Below are 15444 nucleotides of genomic sequence, written 5' to 3' on the forward strand. Positions count from 1 at the left end.
CTCTTCTCTTCTCTTCTCTTCTCTTCTCTTCTCTTCTCTTCTCTTCTCTTCTCTTCTCTTCTCTTCTCTTCTCTTCTCTTCTGAGACAAGGTTTCTCAGTAGCTTTGGAGCCTCTCCTGGAACTAGCTCTAGTGAACTAGGCTGGCCTCGAACTCAGAGAGATCCGCCTGCCTCTGCCTCCCAAGTGCTGGGATTAAAGGCGTGCGCCACCACTGCCTGGGCCGAGAAAGCTACATTTTCTTAAGAAGTCATCTTTAAATTTGCAAGGCAATCTAGACGTTATTTGCATCTGACACTGTGAAGACGGCGATAGGACCTTGCATGCTTCTCCGGAGTTTCCAGGTTGAGCTGGAGACCTACCAGGCTTGGCTCTGTGGTCATGGAAGATGGGGGGAGGCGTTGCTGGTTCTCTTTAGGTAGAAATTAGGCTCCCCAAAGACACACCCAGTCTCTTTCAATGCTATGGTGTTCCCGGCAATTGCAGGTCTTCCCTCAGACTTCGAGTGACCTCCAAAGGGGCTATAAATCCTCCTTAATTTTCACCGGGGTTTCCTGCTATTATTAGTGCTCTTTTATTAAGGCTAATAAGTCTGAGGTGGCTTCAGGCAGCCACTTCAACACCTGAGTCAATCTGGGGCTTTCAACAGAAAGGCAGACTGAAGGGTTTGGTGTTGGGGATTGAACCAAAGGGCTCTCACATGCTCTACTGTGCAGTGCCGCTCAGGGACATCTTCAGCATCTCCTCCCCCCAGACTTAAGGTTTCATGAATATGTTCTGGGGACCACGAGTCAGCAACCTTGTAGGATCTAGGCTCATGTTCACCCAAGGACTCAAGGACAGCTTTCCTTCTGGAGCACAGGATGATCAGTTCATCCCCCCCTTGCATGTAGGGTGGAAATTCAAGGAGACATCCTGAGATCTTTTTTTCTTTTTCTTTTTTTTTTTTTTTTTTGAGACAGGGTTTCTCTGTGTAACAGCCTTAGCTATCCTGGAACTAGCTCTGCAGACAAGGCTGTCCTTGAACTCACACTCAGATACTTTTAAATGGAAAGTATGAGGTCCTAGAAGAGACTCTCTGGTCTTTAGTGACAGAAAGACCCATTTTCAAAGGTACAAGGAACCATGCTGGTTTGCCCAGCCTTTCCAATACCCAATACACTTATGATAGCCCCTCTGTTTAGGAGAACGATGGGTAAGTTTTTTTTCAATTTCAATATGTCTTGTCTTTTGTAAAATGGAGATATTAGTAGCTATGTTTAGCATTCTCATGAGGATTCCAGGAGATAATTCATGTACAGTTTGGCTCCATTCAGACTAGGCAATAAAACACTTGATAAATATGAACTGCCTTCCTTCTCTTAGTTTTTGCTATTGTCTTGTAATTATGCAATTTGTGAGATTTCAGATTGGTGGTTGTTGGCTTGACATTTTGGCGTTTTCCTCAGAGGAAACTTGACTCTCGAATTGGTCAAATCCATTGTCCTAGTCCATCCCAACCCCTCCCCGCCTCCCGTCCCCACCCCTTACCTCCCTCCACCCTTCCCGCATTCCTGTGCAGTTGGTCTTATTTATTTTTCAGTCAACTAAGGGTGTTGTTAGAGCTCTTCTTTTTCTGCTGCCTGGTTTGATGTGAGGAGCTCCCACTCCCTGCCCCGCTCACGACAAGAATGCCTGGGAGTGCTCAGCCAACCATGTCCCACCCCTACTGGATCTCCCTGTCCTTAACACTCAGCCGAGAAGGCACAAGCCCTGCCTGTTCCACAGTTTCTCCCCACTGCCCTCTGACCCTTTAAGCCCCTGGTGATAATGGGTCTGTGGTCCAGAAAAGGCTGGGGGTGGGGAGGCAAGGCGTTTGCGGCGGGGAGTGACGCTTATTGCCCGTGACTATGCTTGAAAAGAATATGAAGATGCTTCCTCTGACGGGCTGAAGGCTGGGTGACGAAGCCGGGAAGCCACCGGCTAATTGATGTTGTTCATAGTTTTTGTTGGAGTGATTTGTTTAGAACTTTGTGCCCCTTTTGGGCCTTAGCTCATCATGTACTATTCACAAACTGATGAGGAATGAGGGCACCATGTTATTTGGATTAGAGAAGAAATCACACCTTGAACATCACAGGTCCTCTTTCTTCCTCCCGGGACCTCAAAGCCCTCGGTAGGGCATGAGTGAGCTTTTCCAACCTGGTTGGCTATAGGTATGGCTAGACTCATTGCTGAGATAGAAAAAGCCATGGTCTAGGGACTAGAGCTTTTCGTCCAGACTAGATGTTGGGCATCTGTGGGAGCGGCTGGACTGAGACTGGGGATGTCTGTGCTAAGTCTCCACCTTCGGTCTCCACCTCCTGCTCAAATACCCTGGCTTACAGAAGTCAACCATTTGAAGAGTGGTTTGGGATTGGAACATCACCCAACAGTCCCTTCTCCACCCTTGTTCATCTCTTTTCTGATCTGAACCCAGGCTGGCTGGAGGCCGGCCATATCATTCTGCAGACCTTGAATACCCTCAGTGCCCTTGCAAACCAGTCAATGGAAAAGTACAAAGTCTTCTGGCTCTCCGGCCCTGCCAGCTCCCACTGGCCTATTTGATCCCTCCTTTTCTTCCAAGGGAGTGGGAGGATAGCCTCAAAACTGAAAGTACAGGGTTTTCTCTCTTTTTTTTTTTCTTTTTTTATAGGAAAACAAATTGCCATGAAGCTGAGACAAACCAGCTCAGGCTGTCTGGGCAGATGCCTTTCTTTGCTTTTTTTTTCTGTTTATTTTCTAACAAATCAATGCTTAACTGCATTGTTATCGGAGTAGAGCAACAGGTGCAAGAAAATAATCCCACTGCCAACTCAAATGAAGAGGGAGGGCTTATCCCCTCTGGGAGGTATTCAGAAGATAACAGAAGCCCCTGCCAACAACTGAATTAACAGCTCTGTGGACGGTGGGTTCTGTGTGAACAACCCAGTCCTAACCCTCCGACACATAAACCCGCCATTGTCTTGGGAAGAGAGTTTCAGTCATGCAGACAGCCGGCTGCTTCATTCTGCCCCAAGTGGAGGTTGTTTTGGCTGAGGCGGCTTTGTGAAACTCAGGAATTATCCTGTGCCAAGTCTATGTCTTACTGAGGGTTTTCTCAGAGGCCGAGGGGATGGGGTTGCTGCTGAGAAGAGGAGCTGACCTGCTTTTTAAACTGGTTGAAATTCTTTCTGTGGCTACGTCTCCCCAAATACCAGAGAGGGTTGCCTGGCATTCTCTGCTCGCACTCCATTACCAAGGAGATGAATGAGCTCAGGGGACTCTGGAAAGATCTGCTATTGTTTTGGAAGTGTGTCTCGGCTGATCATCTCTTAGTGCAGGGCGGCATCTGTGTTTTGTTCGCTATCTTTGTTTTTCCCACACCAAGCAGGATGCAGTGCATCTAGGATAGATGTTAATTGGAAGGGACCAGTACATATTTGTAATAGTTGAACAAGCATTTCTCAGAGATGGTTTCTTTCCTCTGAAGGCTGATTCATCAGTTTTGAAGGGTGTAAGGCTTAACACCTAGGCGGTTAAATAATCTTTTAAAAGTGGAGGTGGGGCTAGGTCAAGTCAAGGGTCACCGAACCGGTCACAGGATCCTTTTGAAGCAACACAACAACCAACAAACATAAGGGCCACCTGGAAATGCGGGGTCCCGGGGCCAGAGTATTTTCTTAGTCTTTATTTATAAGTAACTAGACGCTGTTGAATGTGGCGGTTTGGGGGTCCTGAGCATCAGAGGCTGGCCTTTTGACAAACAGTACAGCAGTAGGTTCTCCATAGACAGATTGGGGCTTGAATCCTCCTGCTGGAAATTTTCGTCTCCCTGGCTTTATAAGGACTGTTTTCTTGTTTGAGGCTTTCCTGTCAAGGCTGATGTCTCTAGGAGTTAGTTACCTGTGGTGAGAAATGGATGTAAGAGCAGGTAAGAGAGTCTACAGACCAGACAGTTTCAGCTGTGAGGACACTCAAGCGTTCTAACAGAGGGGCTCGGGAATACAGGTTTTGGTTTGGAGGTTTGGGTAGGATTCCATGCGGGTTGAAGTTCAAGCCATCCTTGGGTGGTGAGCATGCCTTGGGGGATCAGTCCCAGTTTCTCAAGGGAATTTGGAAGGCGATTGTTGAGGCAGCCATGGGGTGCGCCTGTCTCTGCATCTGTCAAGGTCCATTCAAAAACGCAGTAGGGGTGAGGTTGTGTCTTTACTCTGTGTCCTTCATTTGGCTTTGAAGTCCAGAGGGGGCCATAGCGAGGAGACAGATTTTTGAGGTTCAGAGGTAGTAAGGAAAAGAGTGAATTCTTAGAAATGATCATCTTAGGAGGTGACATGGTTCCTACTTCATATGCCATTCGAGAGAGACAGTGGAGCCTTTCCTGGTCCCAGTGGGAGGCACCAAGGTGACACCAAAGCCAGGTCAGAGAACAGGGCTAAAATCTCACAAGCCTTTCAGGGATGGCAGGCACCAGCCTTAGCTCTGATAACCTGTCTCTAGCATAAAGTTTTCCTAAAATTCTAATCCCACGTAAGCGTGGAGCTTTATTATTTGTTTTATACTAACTTGAATGTTGTCCACGATGACTATACCGGTGTCAATCAATCTGTGGGCGTCAGCAGCTGCTCCTTCGAGGGTCTGTGGTCCACAGGACAGAGGTGTCGCAGCAGACGCACATGCACATTTTTGGTAGAAAGAGAACAATCGCTCTCTTGAAGTCTCAAAGGCTCCGTGATCTTTTGAGATTCAATCTAGTTTATAATATCCGGATGAAATGGACAGAGGCCCTGTGGGTTATTCCAGGTAATCTTGTTTTGATCAGTTTTGGTACCTGCCACTGTCAGTATGTGCCATCTTGTCTGGGCCTGGCACCGAGGCCGATAGGGATCAGCATGATCTGTCTATTTCCCAGTGGCCTACGGCCAAAAAGGTGTCTCTACCATAGAGCCAACCTCACCCTCCCCATATTGATGTTATTGATCATGAAAACACTCACTATCACAGGAATATACTTCAAATGTTGTCCCTGGAAACAAGAAATGTCTGTCTCAAAACAAGGAGGAAGATAGGAAGTTAGCTCTGACATAACTGAAGAGGGACAGAGACATTCTCCACGTTTGGATTCCTTTACAAAAGCACAAATTATTGCCTGTATTCTATTCAACTCCAGTTCACAGGGCCATGCACTTTCTTGTCTCCTGCTGGGGAGCAGTCCTTTGAAAGAACAGTCAGATGGCAGCAGGAAGTCAGAAAGCTGTTGCGACATCTTTAGCACAAACATTGTGAATTCACCTGCTGGCAGTTTTGAGTAAGGATGGAGAAGGTATGGCTGTTGCTGTCACAGAACAAGTAATTATTTAAAAGGCTTAATTGCTTTCCTGGCTTGGGAAATAAATGTGTCCCATGGCAACCAGTTCTGTGGCAATGGGAAGAGCATGTGGTTGACTGAGGAAGGAGAGAGCTGTGAAGGAGTTACATCGTGGCCTTGCCTTGCAGTTCCTGGGGCTGAGGACAGGGAATACCAAAACTAACCCTGATGGGAATCTGCTCCATAGTGCTGGCTGTTCTTCGAACACTTTCCACCTGTGATAGGAGGGAATTATACCCTTTGGCCTGGGATCTAATTCAGGGACAGCACCAATAATTATGGGCCAACTTATTTCTCAAATATTAAGTTGAAAATAACTCCAGGAATTATCAAGGAGGTTAGTTATATCATACAGGTATACAAACATATATATATATATACACACACACATACAAGCACACATATATACATACACATATATGTATATATTTATTGTACATTATAAGGCAGTTCAGTGGTGTTGGAAATGCTGTGGCCACATATGGAGTGGTACTGTGGGTGCAAATGACTTGAGGGGTACTCTAGACTCTTCTGAACGTTATTGTTAGACTGATGTTGAATTTTAAGTTAGTCACAATCTTGTTGAATCCCGTGATCTTGAACAAGTTGCTGAACTGCTCTAAGCCTCAGTAGGTCACCTGCTAGATGGCATAATGCCTCAGAGACTTATGGAAATCCTCAGCATCCACCTGGGATAATGTTTTCAAGACTTTTAGCACATAGCTGGCACATTTGAAATATTCCCAAAGTTTAATCACTATTATACAATAAAAATGGCGAATTTTGCAGCGTTTGTTGTTTGCTGGGAGTCCTACCACTGAGCAAAAGAAAGACCCGCTTCTAGCTGAGCAAGTCCATGTTTGCCTTGTTTGTCTTTCCTGGTTCTCTGCCAGCTCTCCAAGAGGGGCCAGTGGAGCAGTCCTTGGTCTTGTTAGGAGTCCCGAGGCTGGGAGAACTTCCTGTGTGATACAGGGCTTCATTACCCTCTCAGAATCCCAAAGCTGTCTCCTTCTTTTCTTTTTCTGTCCCTATACCCCAAGTTTCAGGGCCCAATCTTTGGAGTCCTTGCGGTATCCCTGTATGAAGGAACCCACGGGACAGAGAGCCCCGTGGTCACGCTTTGTTACAGCCAGGCTGCTCTCCCATCTATTACTGCCCCAGCACAGCAGCCATGGGCTGTGGGCAATGCAAAACCTGTGGTCACACAGAGCTTGGGAATGCGTGCCCTTCCGCTGGGCTTGGCAGCCTCAGGCACTATGTGGTTGGGGAGAGGTGAGGGACCTGGTGGGGTGGAGTGGTGGTTTCCAGTCCTCCAATAACAAGACTTCTGCAGCTGTGGAGAATAAGCTTGGTTAAGGCTTGGCTGCTCTGGCAGCTGGAACCGGAGAACTGTGCAGATGACAGAGATCTGAGGCTCTGCTTGAAATGAATTTGGTTCTCAGTTTACTCCGTGGAGGTTCAAAAATGACGAGGCTGATGATTGCTATTAATGTTATCATTATACAAGCCACCCGATGTTTATAAAGTGTTTATTATGTGTTCAAAACTGTCCTAAGCACGTATTAGTTCATTTTTTTTTCACTCAAAAATTCTTTTCCGAATATCCTCACTTCATAGATGGGGAAACTGTGGTCTGGAGAAGTTAAATGAAGTATATAAATTTGTCCTGTTGATAATCTGGCAAAGCCAAGACTTCAAATATGGCCACCAGGCACTCTAGCCAATGGCTCCCAGACTCTTACACTGTTTTGCTTCTGAGGAGTCTAATAATACCCCAAGAATATCCCCAAAGCCAGCCAATTTCCAGCTTGACGAGAGGTTTCTGGGTCAATCCTATCTTTAGAGCTAATGAGTATTGCACAGCAACATGTATAAGCCTTGAGTCTGCTCTGACCTTTCTTATTTACTTTTGTAACCTCGACTTTTTGCCATATGGGGAAAGAGAGGCTGTAAATAAGATAATACTTCTCCATAATTAACATGGCCATAAACATCTCAGCCATTTTGGTACATGTCATGGTCCTTGGCATTTTAAGACTGTCCTGCAGACCAGGCAGATTGAAATGAGTTGAAATCTTTTGATACTCATGAACTTGTCCTTCGAGCTCAGCTCCGGGGTGAGCCAGTCTCTGTGGCTAGACCTTGCCTTCTCCCATGTGCAACAAAAATCCAAGACTTAAATTTTAGAGTCAGGTCGAATGCTCCTTGTTCTCCTCCCTATATTTCTCTCAAGTGGTCCAGTCTGAAAGGTGACTGGGCTGCACCTCTTCTGGAAGAGAAGGGAGCCTTTGATGAAGGCCTAGACGAAGAGTGGTCCCAGGGCATTGTGGAAACTTAGAAGTAGCCTCTGTCTTGGCATTTTAGGAGGTTGTGTTGTTTTCCTTAAATCGCTCATTGAGACAGCGATGGACACAGGAGCCTGTCTCTCCTGCAAAGATAAAACGATTGCAACCCAATCCACCGCAGCATTTTCTTTCTGCAGAATTAAGTCCTGGGTTGGCTAATTCCCAGTGGCCCGTGATTCTCAGAGAAGCTGACAGCTCATTACTTGTAGGAAACTTGTTGCTGATTATCCAGCCGGTCCCAACTAGTCCCAACTGGTCACCTAGCATGAGGTAGTTGTCTGGGTTTTACTCTGAGGGTAACATGGCTGGCACTTTCCTATAGGTAATGTATAGACTTTTGTCCCCTAAACTGTCATGCTTATCAACTTCTGCACAGAGTGGTGTCATTTTGGGTAGAAAAGTCTAGATTATCAATAAGAGCACAGATGAATATTCTTCTCTCTCCTTATCCATACCTATGAAAAAGGAATAAGAGACTGAAGATTGTTTTTATCCCTATATAATTTACATTTTATTTCACTCCTAAAGTATGAAATAAAATTTACTGTGGTATACTATAGTTTTTAATAGGCCAAGCCATAATTTATGTTTTTATCTCAAGTTAAATGTACTCTAGAACCAGGCTGTGCCTAGGGTACCTGGTGCTTCTTCTCAACCACTGATTAGCAATGGCTTTGTGTGCCAGGCTTGGTTCTGTAAGATCACCTGTCCCTGTTGTGTTTAATCCTCAGTGAGCCCATGTAGCCAGGAGAGATACTGCCTGCTTCTCAGGATAGGAAAGAGCAAATTAGAAAGGTCTAGATCCAGCCCAAGGTTCCATTCCAGCAGAAGAGCACCAGCTGCCACCTCCACAGGCTTTAGTTTGAACCACAGTTCTCAACCAGGGGTGACTTTGCTCTAGGGGACACCTAGGAGAGATCGATAGATGATAGATAGATAATAGATAGATGATAGATAGATAAATGATAGGTAGGTAGGTAGATGATAGATAGATAGATAGATAGATAGATAGATAGATAGATAGACAGATAGATAGACAGACAGATAGATAGAGCTTCTGGCATGTGAGATCTAGTGGGTAGAAGCCATGGGTGCTGCTGGATACCTTACCTGTATGTGACAACTTCCACACCAAAGAATTTCCCAGTTCTTCCTAAACTCCCATGTTTCTTACAGCAGTATTGACAGTACCCAAGATATGGTCCATTGAAAGATGAATGGGTAAAGAAAATGAGGTACATATGTGCACCAGACTAATATTCAGCCATGCAGTGAATAAAATATTGTTATTTGTGGCAATGGGAATGGAACTGGAGGGCATCATGGTGAATGATAAAGCAGACATAGAAAGACAAACACTGAGTACTTACTCCTACTCCTTGGTGGCAGGTTAAATAATGATCTCATAGAAGAAGAGAGAATAGTGGACGTTAGAGGCTAGGAAGGTGGAGAGCAAGGGGGTACAGTAAAAAGGGCGGTAGGTAGCAAAACGCAATTAGAGGAAGAATTAGTGCCAGTGTTTTTCAGAACAATAGTGTAATCATAGTCTGCAATCGTTCAGTAAATATTTCAAAACATCTGGGACAGAAGTAATCTAAACACAAGCAAATGACATTCCAGAAATGAAAAAATATTGATCCTATATTGTATACATGTATGAGTGTCAAACTGCACAAATATTAGGCCTTAATTAGAAATTTCAAGAAAGAATTATTTAGCCCCTACAATTTTGATTGTAGGGATGTTGAGAGGCTGCGATTAGCCACTGTCTGGCATGATGAGGATCTGGTCCTTGGTGCCTCTACCATGACCCCTGACAGCACCATCAGCATCCCTCAAGCTGAGGATGAGGAGACGTGGGCCCTTTCTCCAGCTTGCTTCATACACATGGCACGGAATGCCGCTCTTAGCCCTGAGGTGCAGAGCCAGTCCCAGCAGAGGTGACGAGTGTTGTGGCCATGCCCTGACATCTATGTGTAAAGAACGAAAAGGCTACTTTTATATTGGGGAGTGGACATGCCGTGCACTGTACTGGACACTTCTAAAGTCACTGTGTTATCCTCCAGGACAGCTCTCTTTGCACTTAGTCAGAGTCCCTCATCTCTCACCATCCCAGTCTGGGAACGAGGTACAGATTCAAAGTCACAGAGCTGGGGAATGAGCCCGGAGCCTACCTGGGGTCCTGCAGGCTCTAGCTGGACTCGACTGACGACTTGTTTTTTTAAGGAAAGCTTTGCTGAAGGTTAAGTAGGGAGCTGAAATCAAGTCCTAAATATTCCTTGCTCCTCCTTTTAATTAAAAGGGTAGCTCTTTACACCCCATAAAGCAATCAGTGTACAGCACGGAGAGTCTATATTAGTATACGGGGGTGTGGGTACGTTGGTCATAATAGGACTTTTTTATAGTTCCCAAGGCACATTTATTATCCATTATCTCATTTGATCTCCTCAACCGTCCCGGGAGTCTGTTGGAGGACAAATGTCTGCATTTTCTATTTGAAAAGCTGGGAGTAGTAGGCTGGTCCAAAGGCCTTGGCTAACCCAGTCCACCCAAGGTGCCTCCTGCGGCTCCCTGCGGCGGCTGTCAGGGTCCAGGGCCGGCTATACTTACAAGCCTGGGGGAGCTCCTGTGAACTCTGACTCACTAAGGGTTAAGCCACATAAACTCTTTTATGGGTGGTAACCATTTAATGGGCCCTGTAAAAAGGGCCCCTCACTATGCTGCCTGCTTTCCCCTGGAAAGGGGGTGCTGGCAGGGTGGAGGGCTTGGGAGGGGGTACAGGGTAGGAGGTGACAGGACAGCGGAGACCCTGACATCCTAAAGGCTTCTCTGTGAGTTGGGAATAATTAAGAAAGTTTCCAGGAGGTTGCATTAAGAAATGACACCTGCCCAGCTAGAGCCCGAGTGCTGGCGGAGACACCTGCCAAATTCCTGTTTTAAATGTTCTTACCCTTCTTATTATTAAAAATATTTTTAGATTTATTTATTTTGCTTGTTTTATGTGTATGAGTGTTCTGCCTACATGCAGGTATGTGCACCTTTGTGTGTCTGGTGCCCAAGAAGATGAAGACATCACATTCCCTGGGTCTGGAATTAGGGATGATTGTGATCTACCATGTGGGTGGGATCTGAACCCGAGTCCCCTGCAAAAGGGACAAGTATCTCACCAACAGAGCCGCTTCTTAGCGACAGCTCTTATTAGGTAGGACCTCTGAAGATCTTGACGTAGTTAGTGCCAGGCAATTCTTCTCAGGCTTTGAGTTTCCTGATATACCCATTTTTCAGTGGAGAAAGTGAGGCTCAGGAAATCTGGGGCCAGACAGATACAGAACTTCGCATCATCTACAGAGAACCAAGGAACTAGAGTTTCATTTCCTTCCGCAACTCAGAAGAGTGGGGCAGCCCTCAAACGGTCTGCCTCATACCTATGCCTTTTCTTAGGAGGTGGAGAACAAAACCCTGACCTGGCTAAAAGGGAGGCTCCTCCTGGATCCTGCGGGTCTCCATCCCCACCAGCACACCCACTTTGAAGCAGCCCTGCAGGCAAGTTCTTGGGAGGCCTGAGCCTGCAGCAGGACTGTTCTCTCCAGCAGGGCTGGGCTCTGAGCTTCAGTCCTCTTGGGGTTAAACAATAACCTTTCCACTGCTTGTGGGTGAGCAAATGCTGCCAAGGAAGAAACCCAGCCTTGAGCAAACATAAGCCAGGGCCCGGCCCTGTCCCTCCCCAGCTGCCAAGTCCCCCCATGGATGAATTAGCTTAGGGGGATTGTTTTGAAAAAAGCCCAATGTGAAAGTGCCTCCATTACTGTGTGAAAGGAAGGTTTGGCCTGGTTGGTTTTTCTTCCCTCAAGGTGAAAAGAAAAAAGTTTGCTAGAAGGGGGCTCAAGAATCTTTTAACTTTTCAGACTGAGAAACGGAGGCCCGGGGTTGTTTGGAGCCCAGCTTATCCACAGAGGTAGCATTTCCCCCTTAATTGTTAGACGTGTGCCAAGTGCTGCTAGTATAGAAATGTGTTTGTCTCTAGTGTCCAGGAGAGACGTGACCGTCTGCATTTTCACACAGGGGAACCGAGGGCCAAGAGATGTTGATAACCCATGTGAGCTAGCAAGTGGGAGAGCTTGCAGGAATCCCAGCTCTCCCGTGCACCCTCCACAGCCTCCCTTACCTGACTTGATCGCCTGTCATTTCTACTCGGCCTTTCTTTCTTCCCTTTGCACTCACGCTGGGTGCAAGCCTCCATGTTCACCCGGCAGCAGTGATGTTGAGGTCAACAATTACAAGTGGTGTCTAGCCCAGCTGAGCCCCCAGGTGCTGCTCTGTTCTCAGAACCTTATAGACGACAGCACCTAGCCCTTCATCCGGGTGATAAATATTTGCTGCATATATGAATTATGAATATATTATATACTTTCCAAAGATTATATATCTTTTCTCTCAGGTTCTACATAGAACCAACCAGAGGAGCTGAAGCTCAGTTAGGTGTGTGTGAGTGTGTGTGTGTGTGTGTATGGAATTACTCTGAGGGGACCATTCCAATCTGTTGGCATGGATGACACCTGAGAATGCAAAATTCCTTCAAATAGGACGAAAAAGCATCATGATCTGTAGTTTTCCATACATCACCATTTTATAAAGAACAGGGGTATTGCTTCTCAGGCCTTTTGGCTAAGATCAAGTGTGAAGAATGAGAGACTTTTACAGCCTCACTATGTTCAGAAAAAAAAAAAAAAAAACCCTGCTCTTGCTTTGATGATTGCACACACTCCCAGACTCTGACCCGTAGTGTGGAGGGTATCCAGTTTGGGACAAACACATCATAAATGGCAGGGAATTTTTCTGAGATGTAAAATTGTTACATTGTTCCAAAGTTCCAGAATCTGAGGAAGTCACCTTGAGGATGGCTTCAAGGCCTGTTGAATTTTCCAGGTCTCCATCAGAAGAAAAACTAGATATAACTTTTTAGCAGAACATAAAATCTTAGTTTTCTGTACCAAGAAGATGAAGTGTCTGTCACAAAAAAATCAAAGGATTCCTAATCGTAGCCCAAATCCAAAGGCTTAAAAAGCCCTACTAAGGCCTTTAATCCCAGCATGTGGGAGGCAGAGGCAGGAGGATCTCTGTGGGCTCGAGGCCAGCCTGGTCTACAGAGTGAGTTCTAGGATATCTGGGGGCTTTTACACAGAGAAACCTTGTCTCAAAAAAGAAAGGAAGAAAGAAAGAAAGACAAAAAAGAAGTTTTACTAAGATACGATGAGGTTCAAAGAGGACTCAACAGTGAGGAAGTCTTCCTGTGTCCCCAAGCTTGGGGCCACTTATGTGAGGACTCACAGGGGCATCTGACATAGGGACTGAGCCTGAGATTTCCCCGATCGCGACTCCACTTCACATACGATCCCTCTGGCATTTTCACTTTTGTGAAGCGCTTGGACACTGGCCAGGCTTGCCCTGTGAGCAGGTATTGTGTTTTCTTCCCCGCTTCGTTTCTGATCAGAGATTATTCATTTATGAATGGGTGGCTATAAAAACTTGCCTCATGCATATGAAAATTGAACCTGGAAAATTTTAATTGCCATGAGTTTTGCTTTTACTGAAAGGGCTGTGGCAATGGGTGGAAGGACACGTTCCTTCCTCCCTCTCTTTCTTTCTGTCTTTCTTTCTTAATGAACTCCATGTTGTGGACTTGCCAGCAAGTGTCTAAGGGGCACTGATTAGATGACTGTTTGATCCCTTGCAGATCATGATTCTGGAAGGAAGTGGTGTAATGAATCTCAACCCAGCCAACAACCTTCTCCACCAGCAGGCAGCCTGGACGGACAGCTACCCCACATGCAATGGTAAGGGCCCTGCAGCTGTTGGTTGCTGGTGGCACTGCCCGTGTCTATCGTCTCCTGGTCTGACTTCTTTTCCAACTTAATGCTTGAAAAGTAGAGGTTTTACTCAGTGATGACATGGAGGCTAGGGACAAATCTCACTCTCTTTCCCTCCTTTCTCCAGGTAATTCAGTGCGTTGTTTATCACAGACTTTATCACTGATTTATACTTTCTTATATGAGAAAACTTTCAATGCTGTTTGCCCTGTAGTCCTCCAGGCCCCTATGGCAGAGACCATTTGAGAAAGATCACTGCCTCCTTCCAAAGTGCAAAGATTTGGGGTTGGCTCTAGAGGTGGTGGATGAGATGTCCCAAGGGAAGGGAGACATATTGTTGAAGTTTTCAATAGTATTTCATTAGGATATCAAGATAGAATCAAGAAGGTGAGCGCATACATGAGTACACACATGCGTTTAACACCACACACACACACACACACACACACACACACACACACACACATACACGGGTTAAAGAAAAAAGGGTTATAATAGTTTAAACTTTGTAGCTTATTTCCCATCACATCCCAGTTTAAGGAAGCGAGATTTGTCAGGGAACCCCGGTGCCAGCTTTCACTGCGTTACTCTGGAACATATGGACTCCAGGCGGGAGGACCTGGTGGTATGCAATGGTTGGTGATCCAGCCTGTGGCTCCCAGGAAAGCTGAACCAGGGGCTCCAAGCCTGATAGTGAAGGCATTCAGCACAGCCAGGCTGCTGGGTGTCCAACAGTGCTGGTTTAGAAAGCTCAGGGCACTCCCACCTGCTGCCAATTACTCCCCCTTCCCCCAGCCGCTGCTGCCCGTGTTTACCTTGACACACAGACATGTCCTGTTAGAGACCAGATTGAGAAGTGGGGGTGAGCGTAAAAGGCAGGTGACATTCTCTGCCGAGTGGCGGGTCCACGTGGCACTCCTCTTTTAGTTTGGCATCCCAGCCAAGCATGGCAGGAAGTTTGAAACAGGTGGCCTTCCTGTTTTAAATCACTTGTCTCCTAAAACTGCTGCCCTTTCTGGACAGTTGCATAGTCTGTGACAGACCTTGAACTTGCCGTGAAGGCCTAGAAAAAAAAAAAACAATCTTCCAAAGAGAGCCGGAAGTCTTGGCATGTGCGCCCCAGGCATCGGCTCTACTATTTGCTTTGGAGAAAAGTGGAGCAGTGGACTGAGCAGGGAGCAGAAGCTGCCCGTAGTAATCAGGTTACCTTGAGTGGACGGGGAGAAGGCCCTCGGTCTGCCACTGAGCTCACAGCTTACTTGTTACAGAGCCGAAACCTACCTAGTTCTCATGCTCAGCCAACGTCGTGTGTGAGATACAATGATAAAAAATGGTAACAAGGACCAGAAGCGACCAGCATAAGCTCTGTATTGGGGGAGGGTTTCTATAGACCTCAAGTGTTGGACCACTCCACTCTCCCGTGTAGGAGGGGCTAGGGGAACGCACTGCTCAGCTGTGTGGTGGGAGCAATGAAACTCACCGGTGAGCCCCAGACAGCAAAGACGGTCCCCTTGCCTTCCTGCCTCTTCTTGATTGTGAGGTCTGGAAGCAAGGCTAGATTCTAAAGTGGGAGAAAAAGTGAGATTGCCTAAGACCCTCCCCCCTCCCCCTTCCTATCCCTCCTCTGGTAAGATAGAGGGTTGGCTCGGAGGCATTATGGGAATGGAGAGTCCTGAACGTCCCTGTCACTCCATAGTCCAGCAGCAGCAGCATGGCAAAGCTTGCTAGGAAGGCAGAAGTTCAGCCTTAGCCCAGACTTCCTGGACTGGGGTCTGCATTTAGGCAGTAGTCCCTAGCGATTAACGATTATAGTCACACTGAAGTTTTGCTGTTGTTTGTTTCTTTTGGGGGGGGGGCAATACGTTTTTT

The 15444-nt window shown here is 46.4% G+C and overlaps 1 protein-coding gene and 1 long non-coding RNA gene across 5 annotated transcripts in view; one reads left to right on the forward strand and one right to left on the reverse strand.

Annotated features, from left to right (window-relative positions):
* The window catches only part of Ehf (ETS homologous factor), a 38736-nt gene that overhangs the window by 7268 nt on the left and 16024 nt on the right, over positions 1–15444 (forward strand). For all 4 annotated transcript variants that reach the window (XM_050147040.1, XM_050147037.1, XM_050147038.1 and 1 more), the window contains exon 2: positions 13443–13542. In XM_050147040.1, the coding sequence (XP_050002997.1) occupies positions 13446–13542 (97 nt within the window). In that variant the 5' untranslated portion in view covers positions 13443–13445. The remainder of the gene's footprint in view (positions 1–13442; positions 13543–15444) is intronic.
* On the reverse strand, positions 5768–15162 carry LOC126504622 (uncharacterized). Its single transcript, XR_007592668.1, has 2 exons — positions 14391–15162; positions 5768–8163 (listed from the first exon to the last, which is right to left on the reverse strand). It is a non-coding gene; the product is annotated as an uncharacterized lncRNA (long non-coding RNA).

Source organism: Alexandromys fortis, unplaced genomic scaffold (assembly GCF_014885135.2).
Source record: "Alexandromys fortis isolate MF-2015 unplaced genomic scaffold, M_Fortis_MF-2015_v1.1 scaffold_12, whole genome shotgun sequence".
Classification (NCBI taxonomy): domain Eukaryota; kingdom Metazoa; phylum Chordata; class Mammalia; order Rodentia; family Cricetidae; genus Alexandromys; species Alexandromys fortis.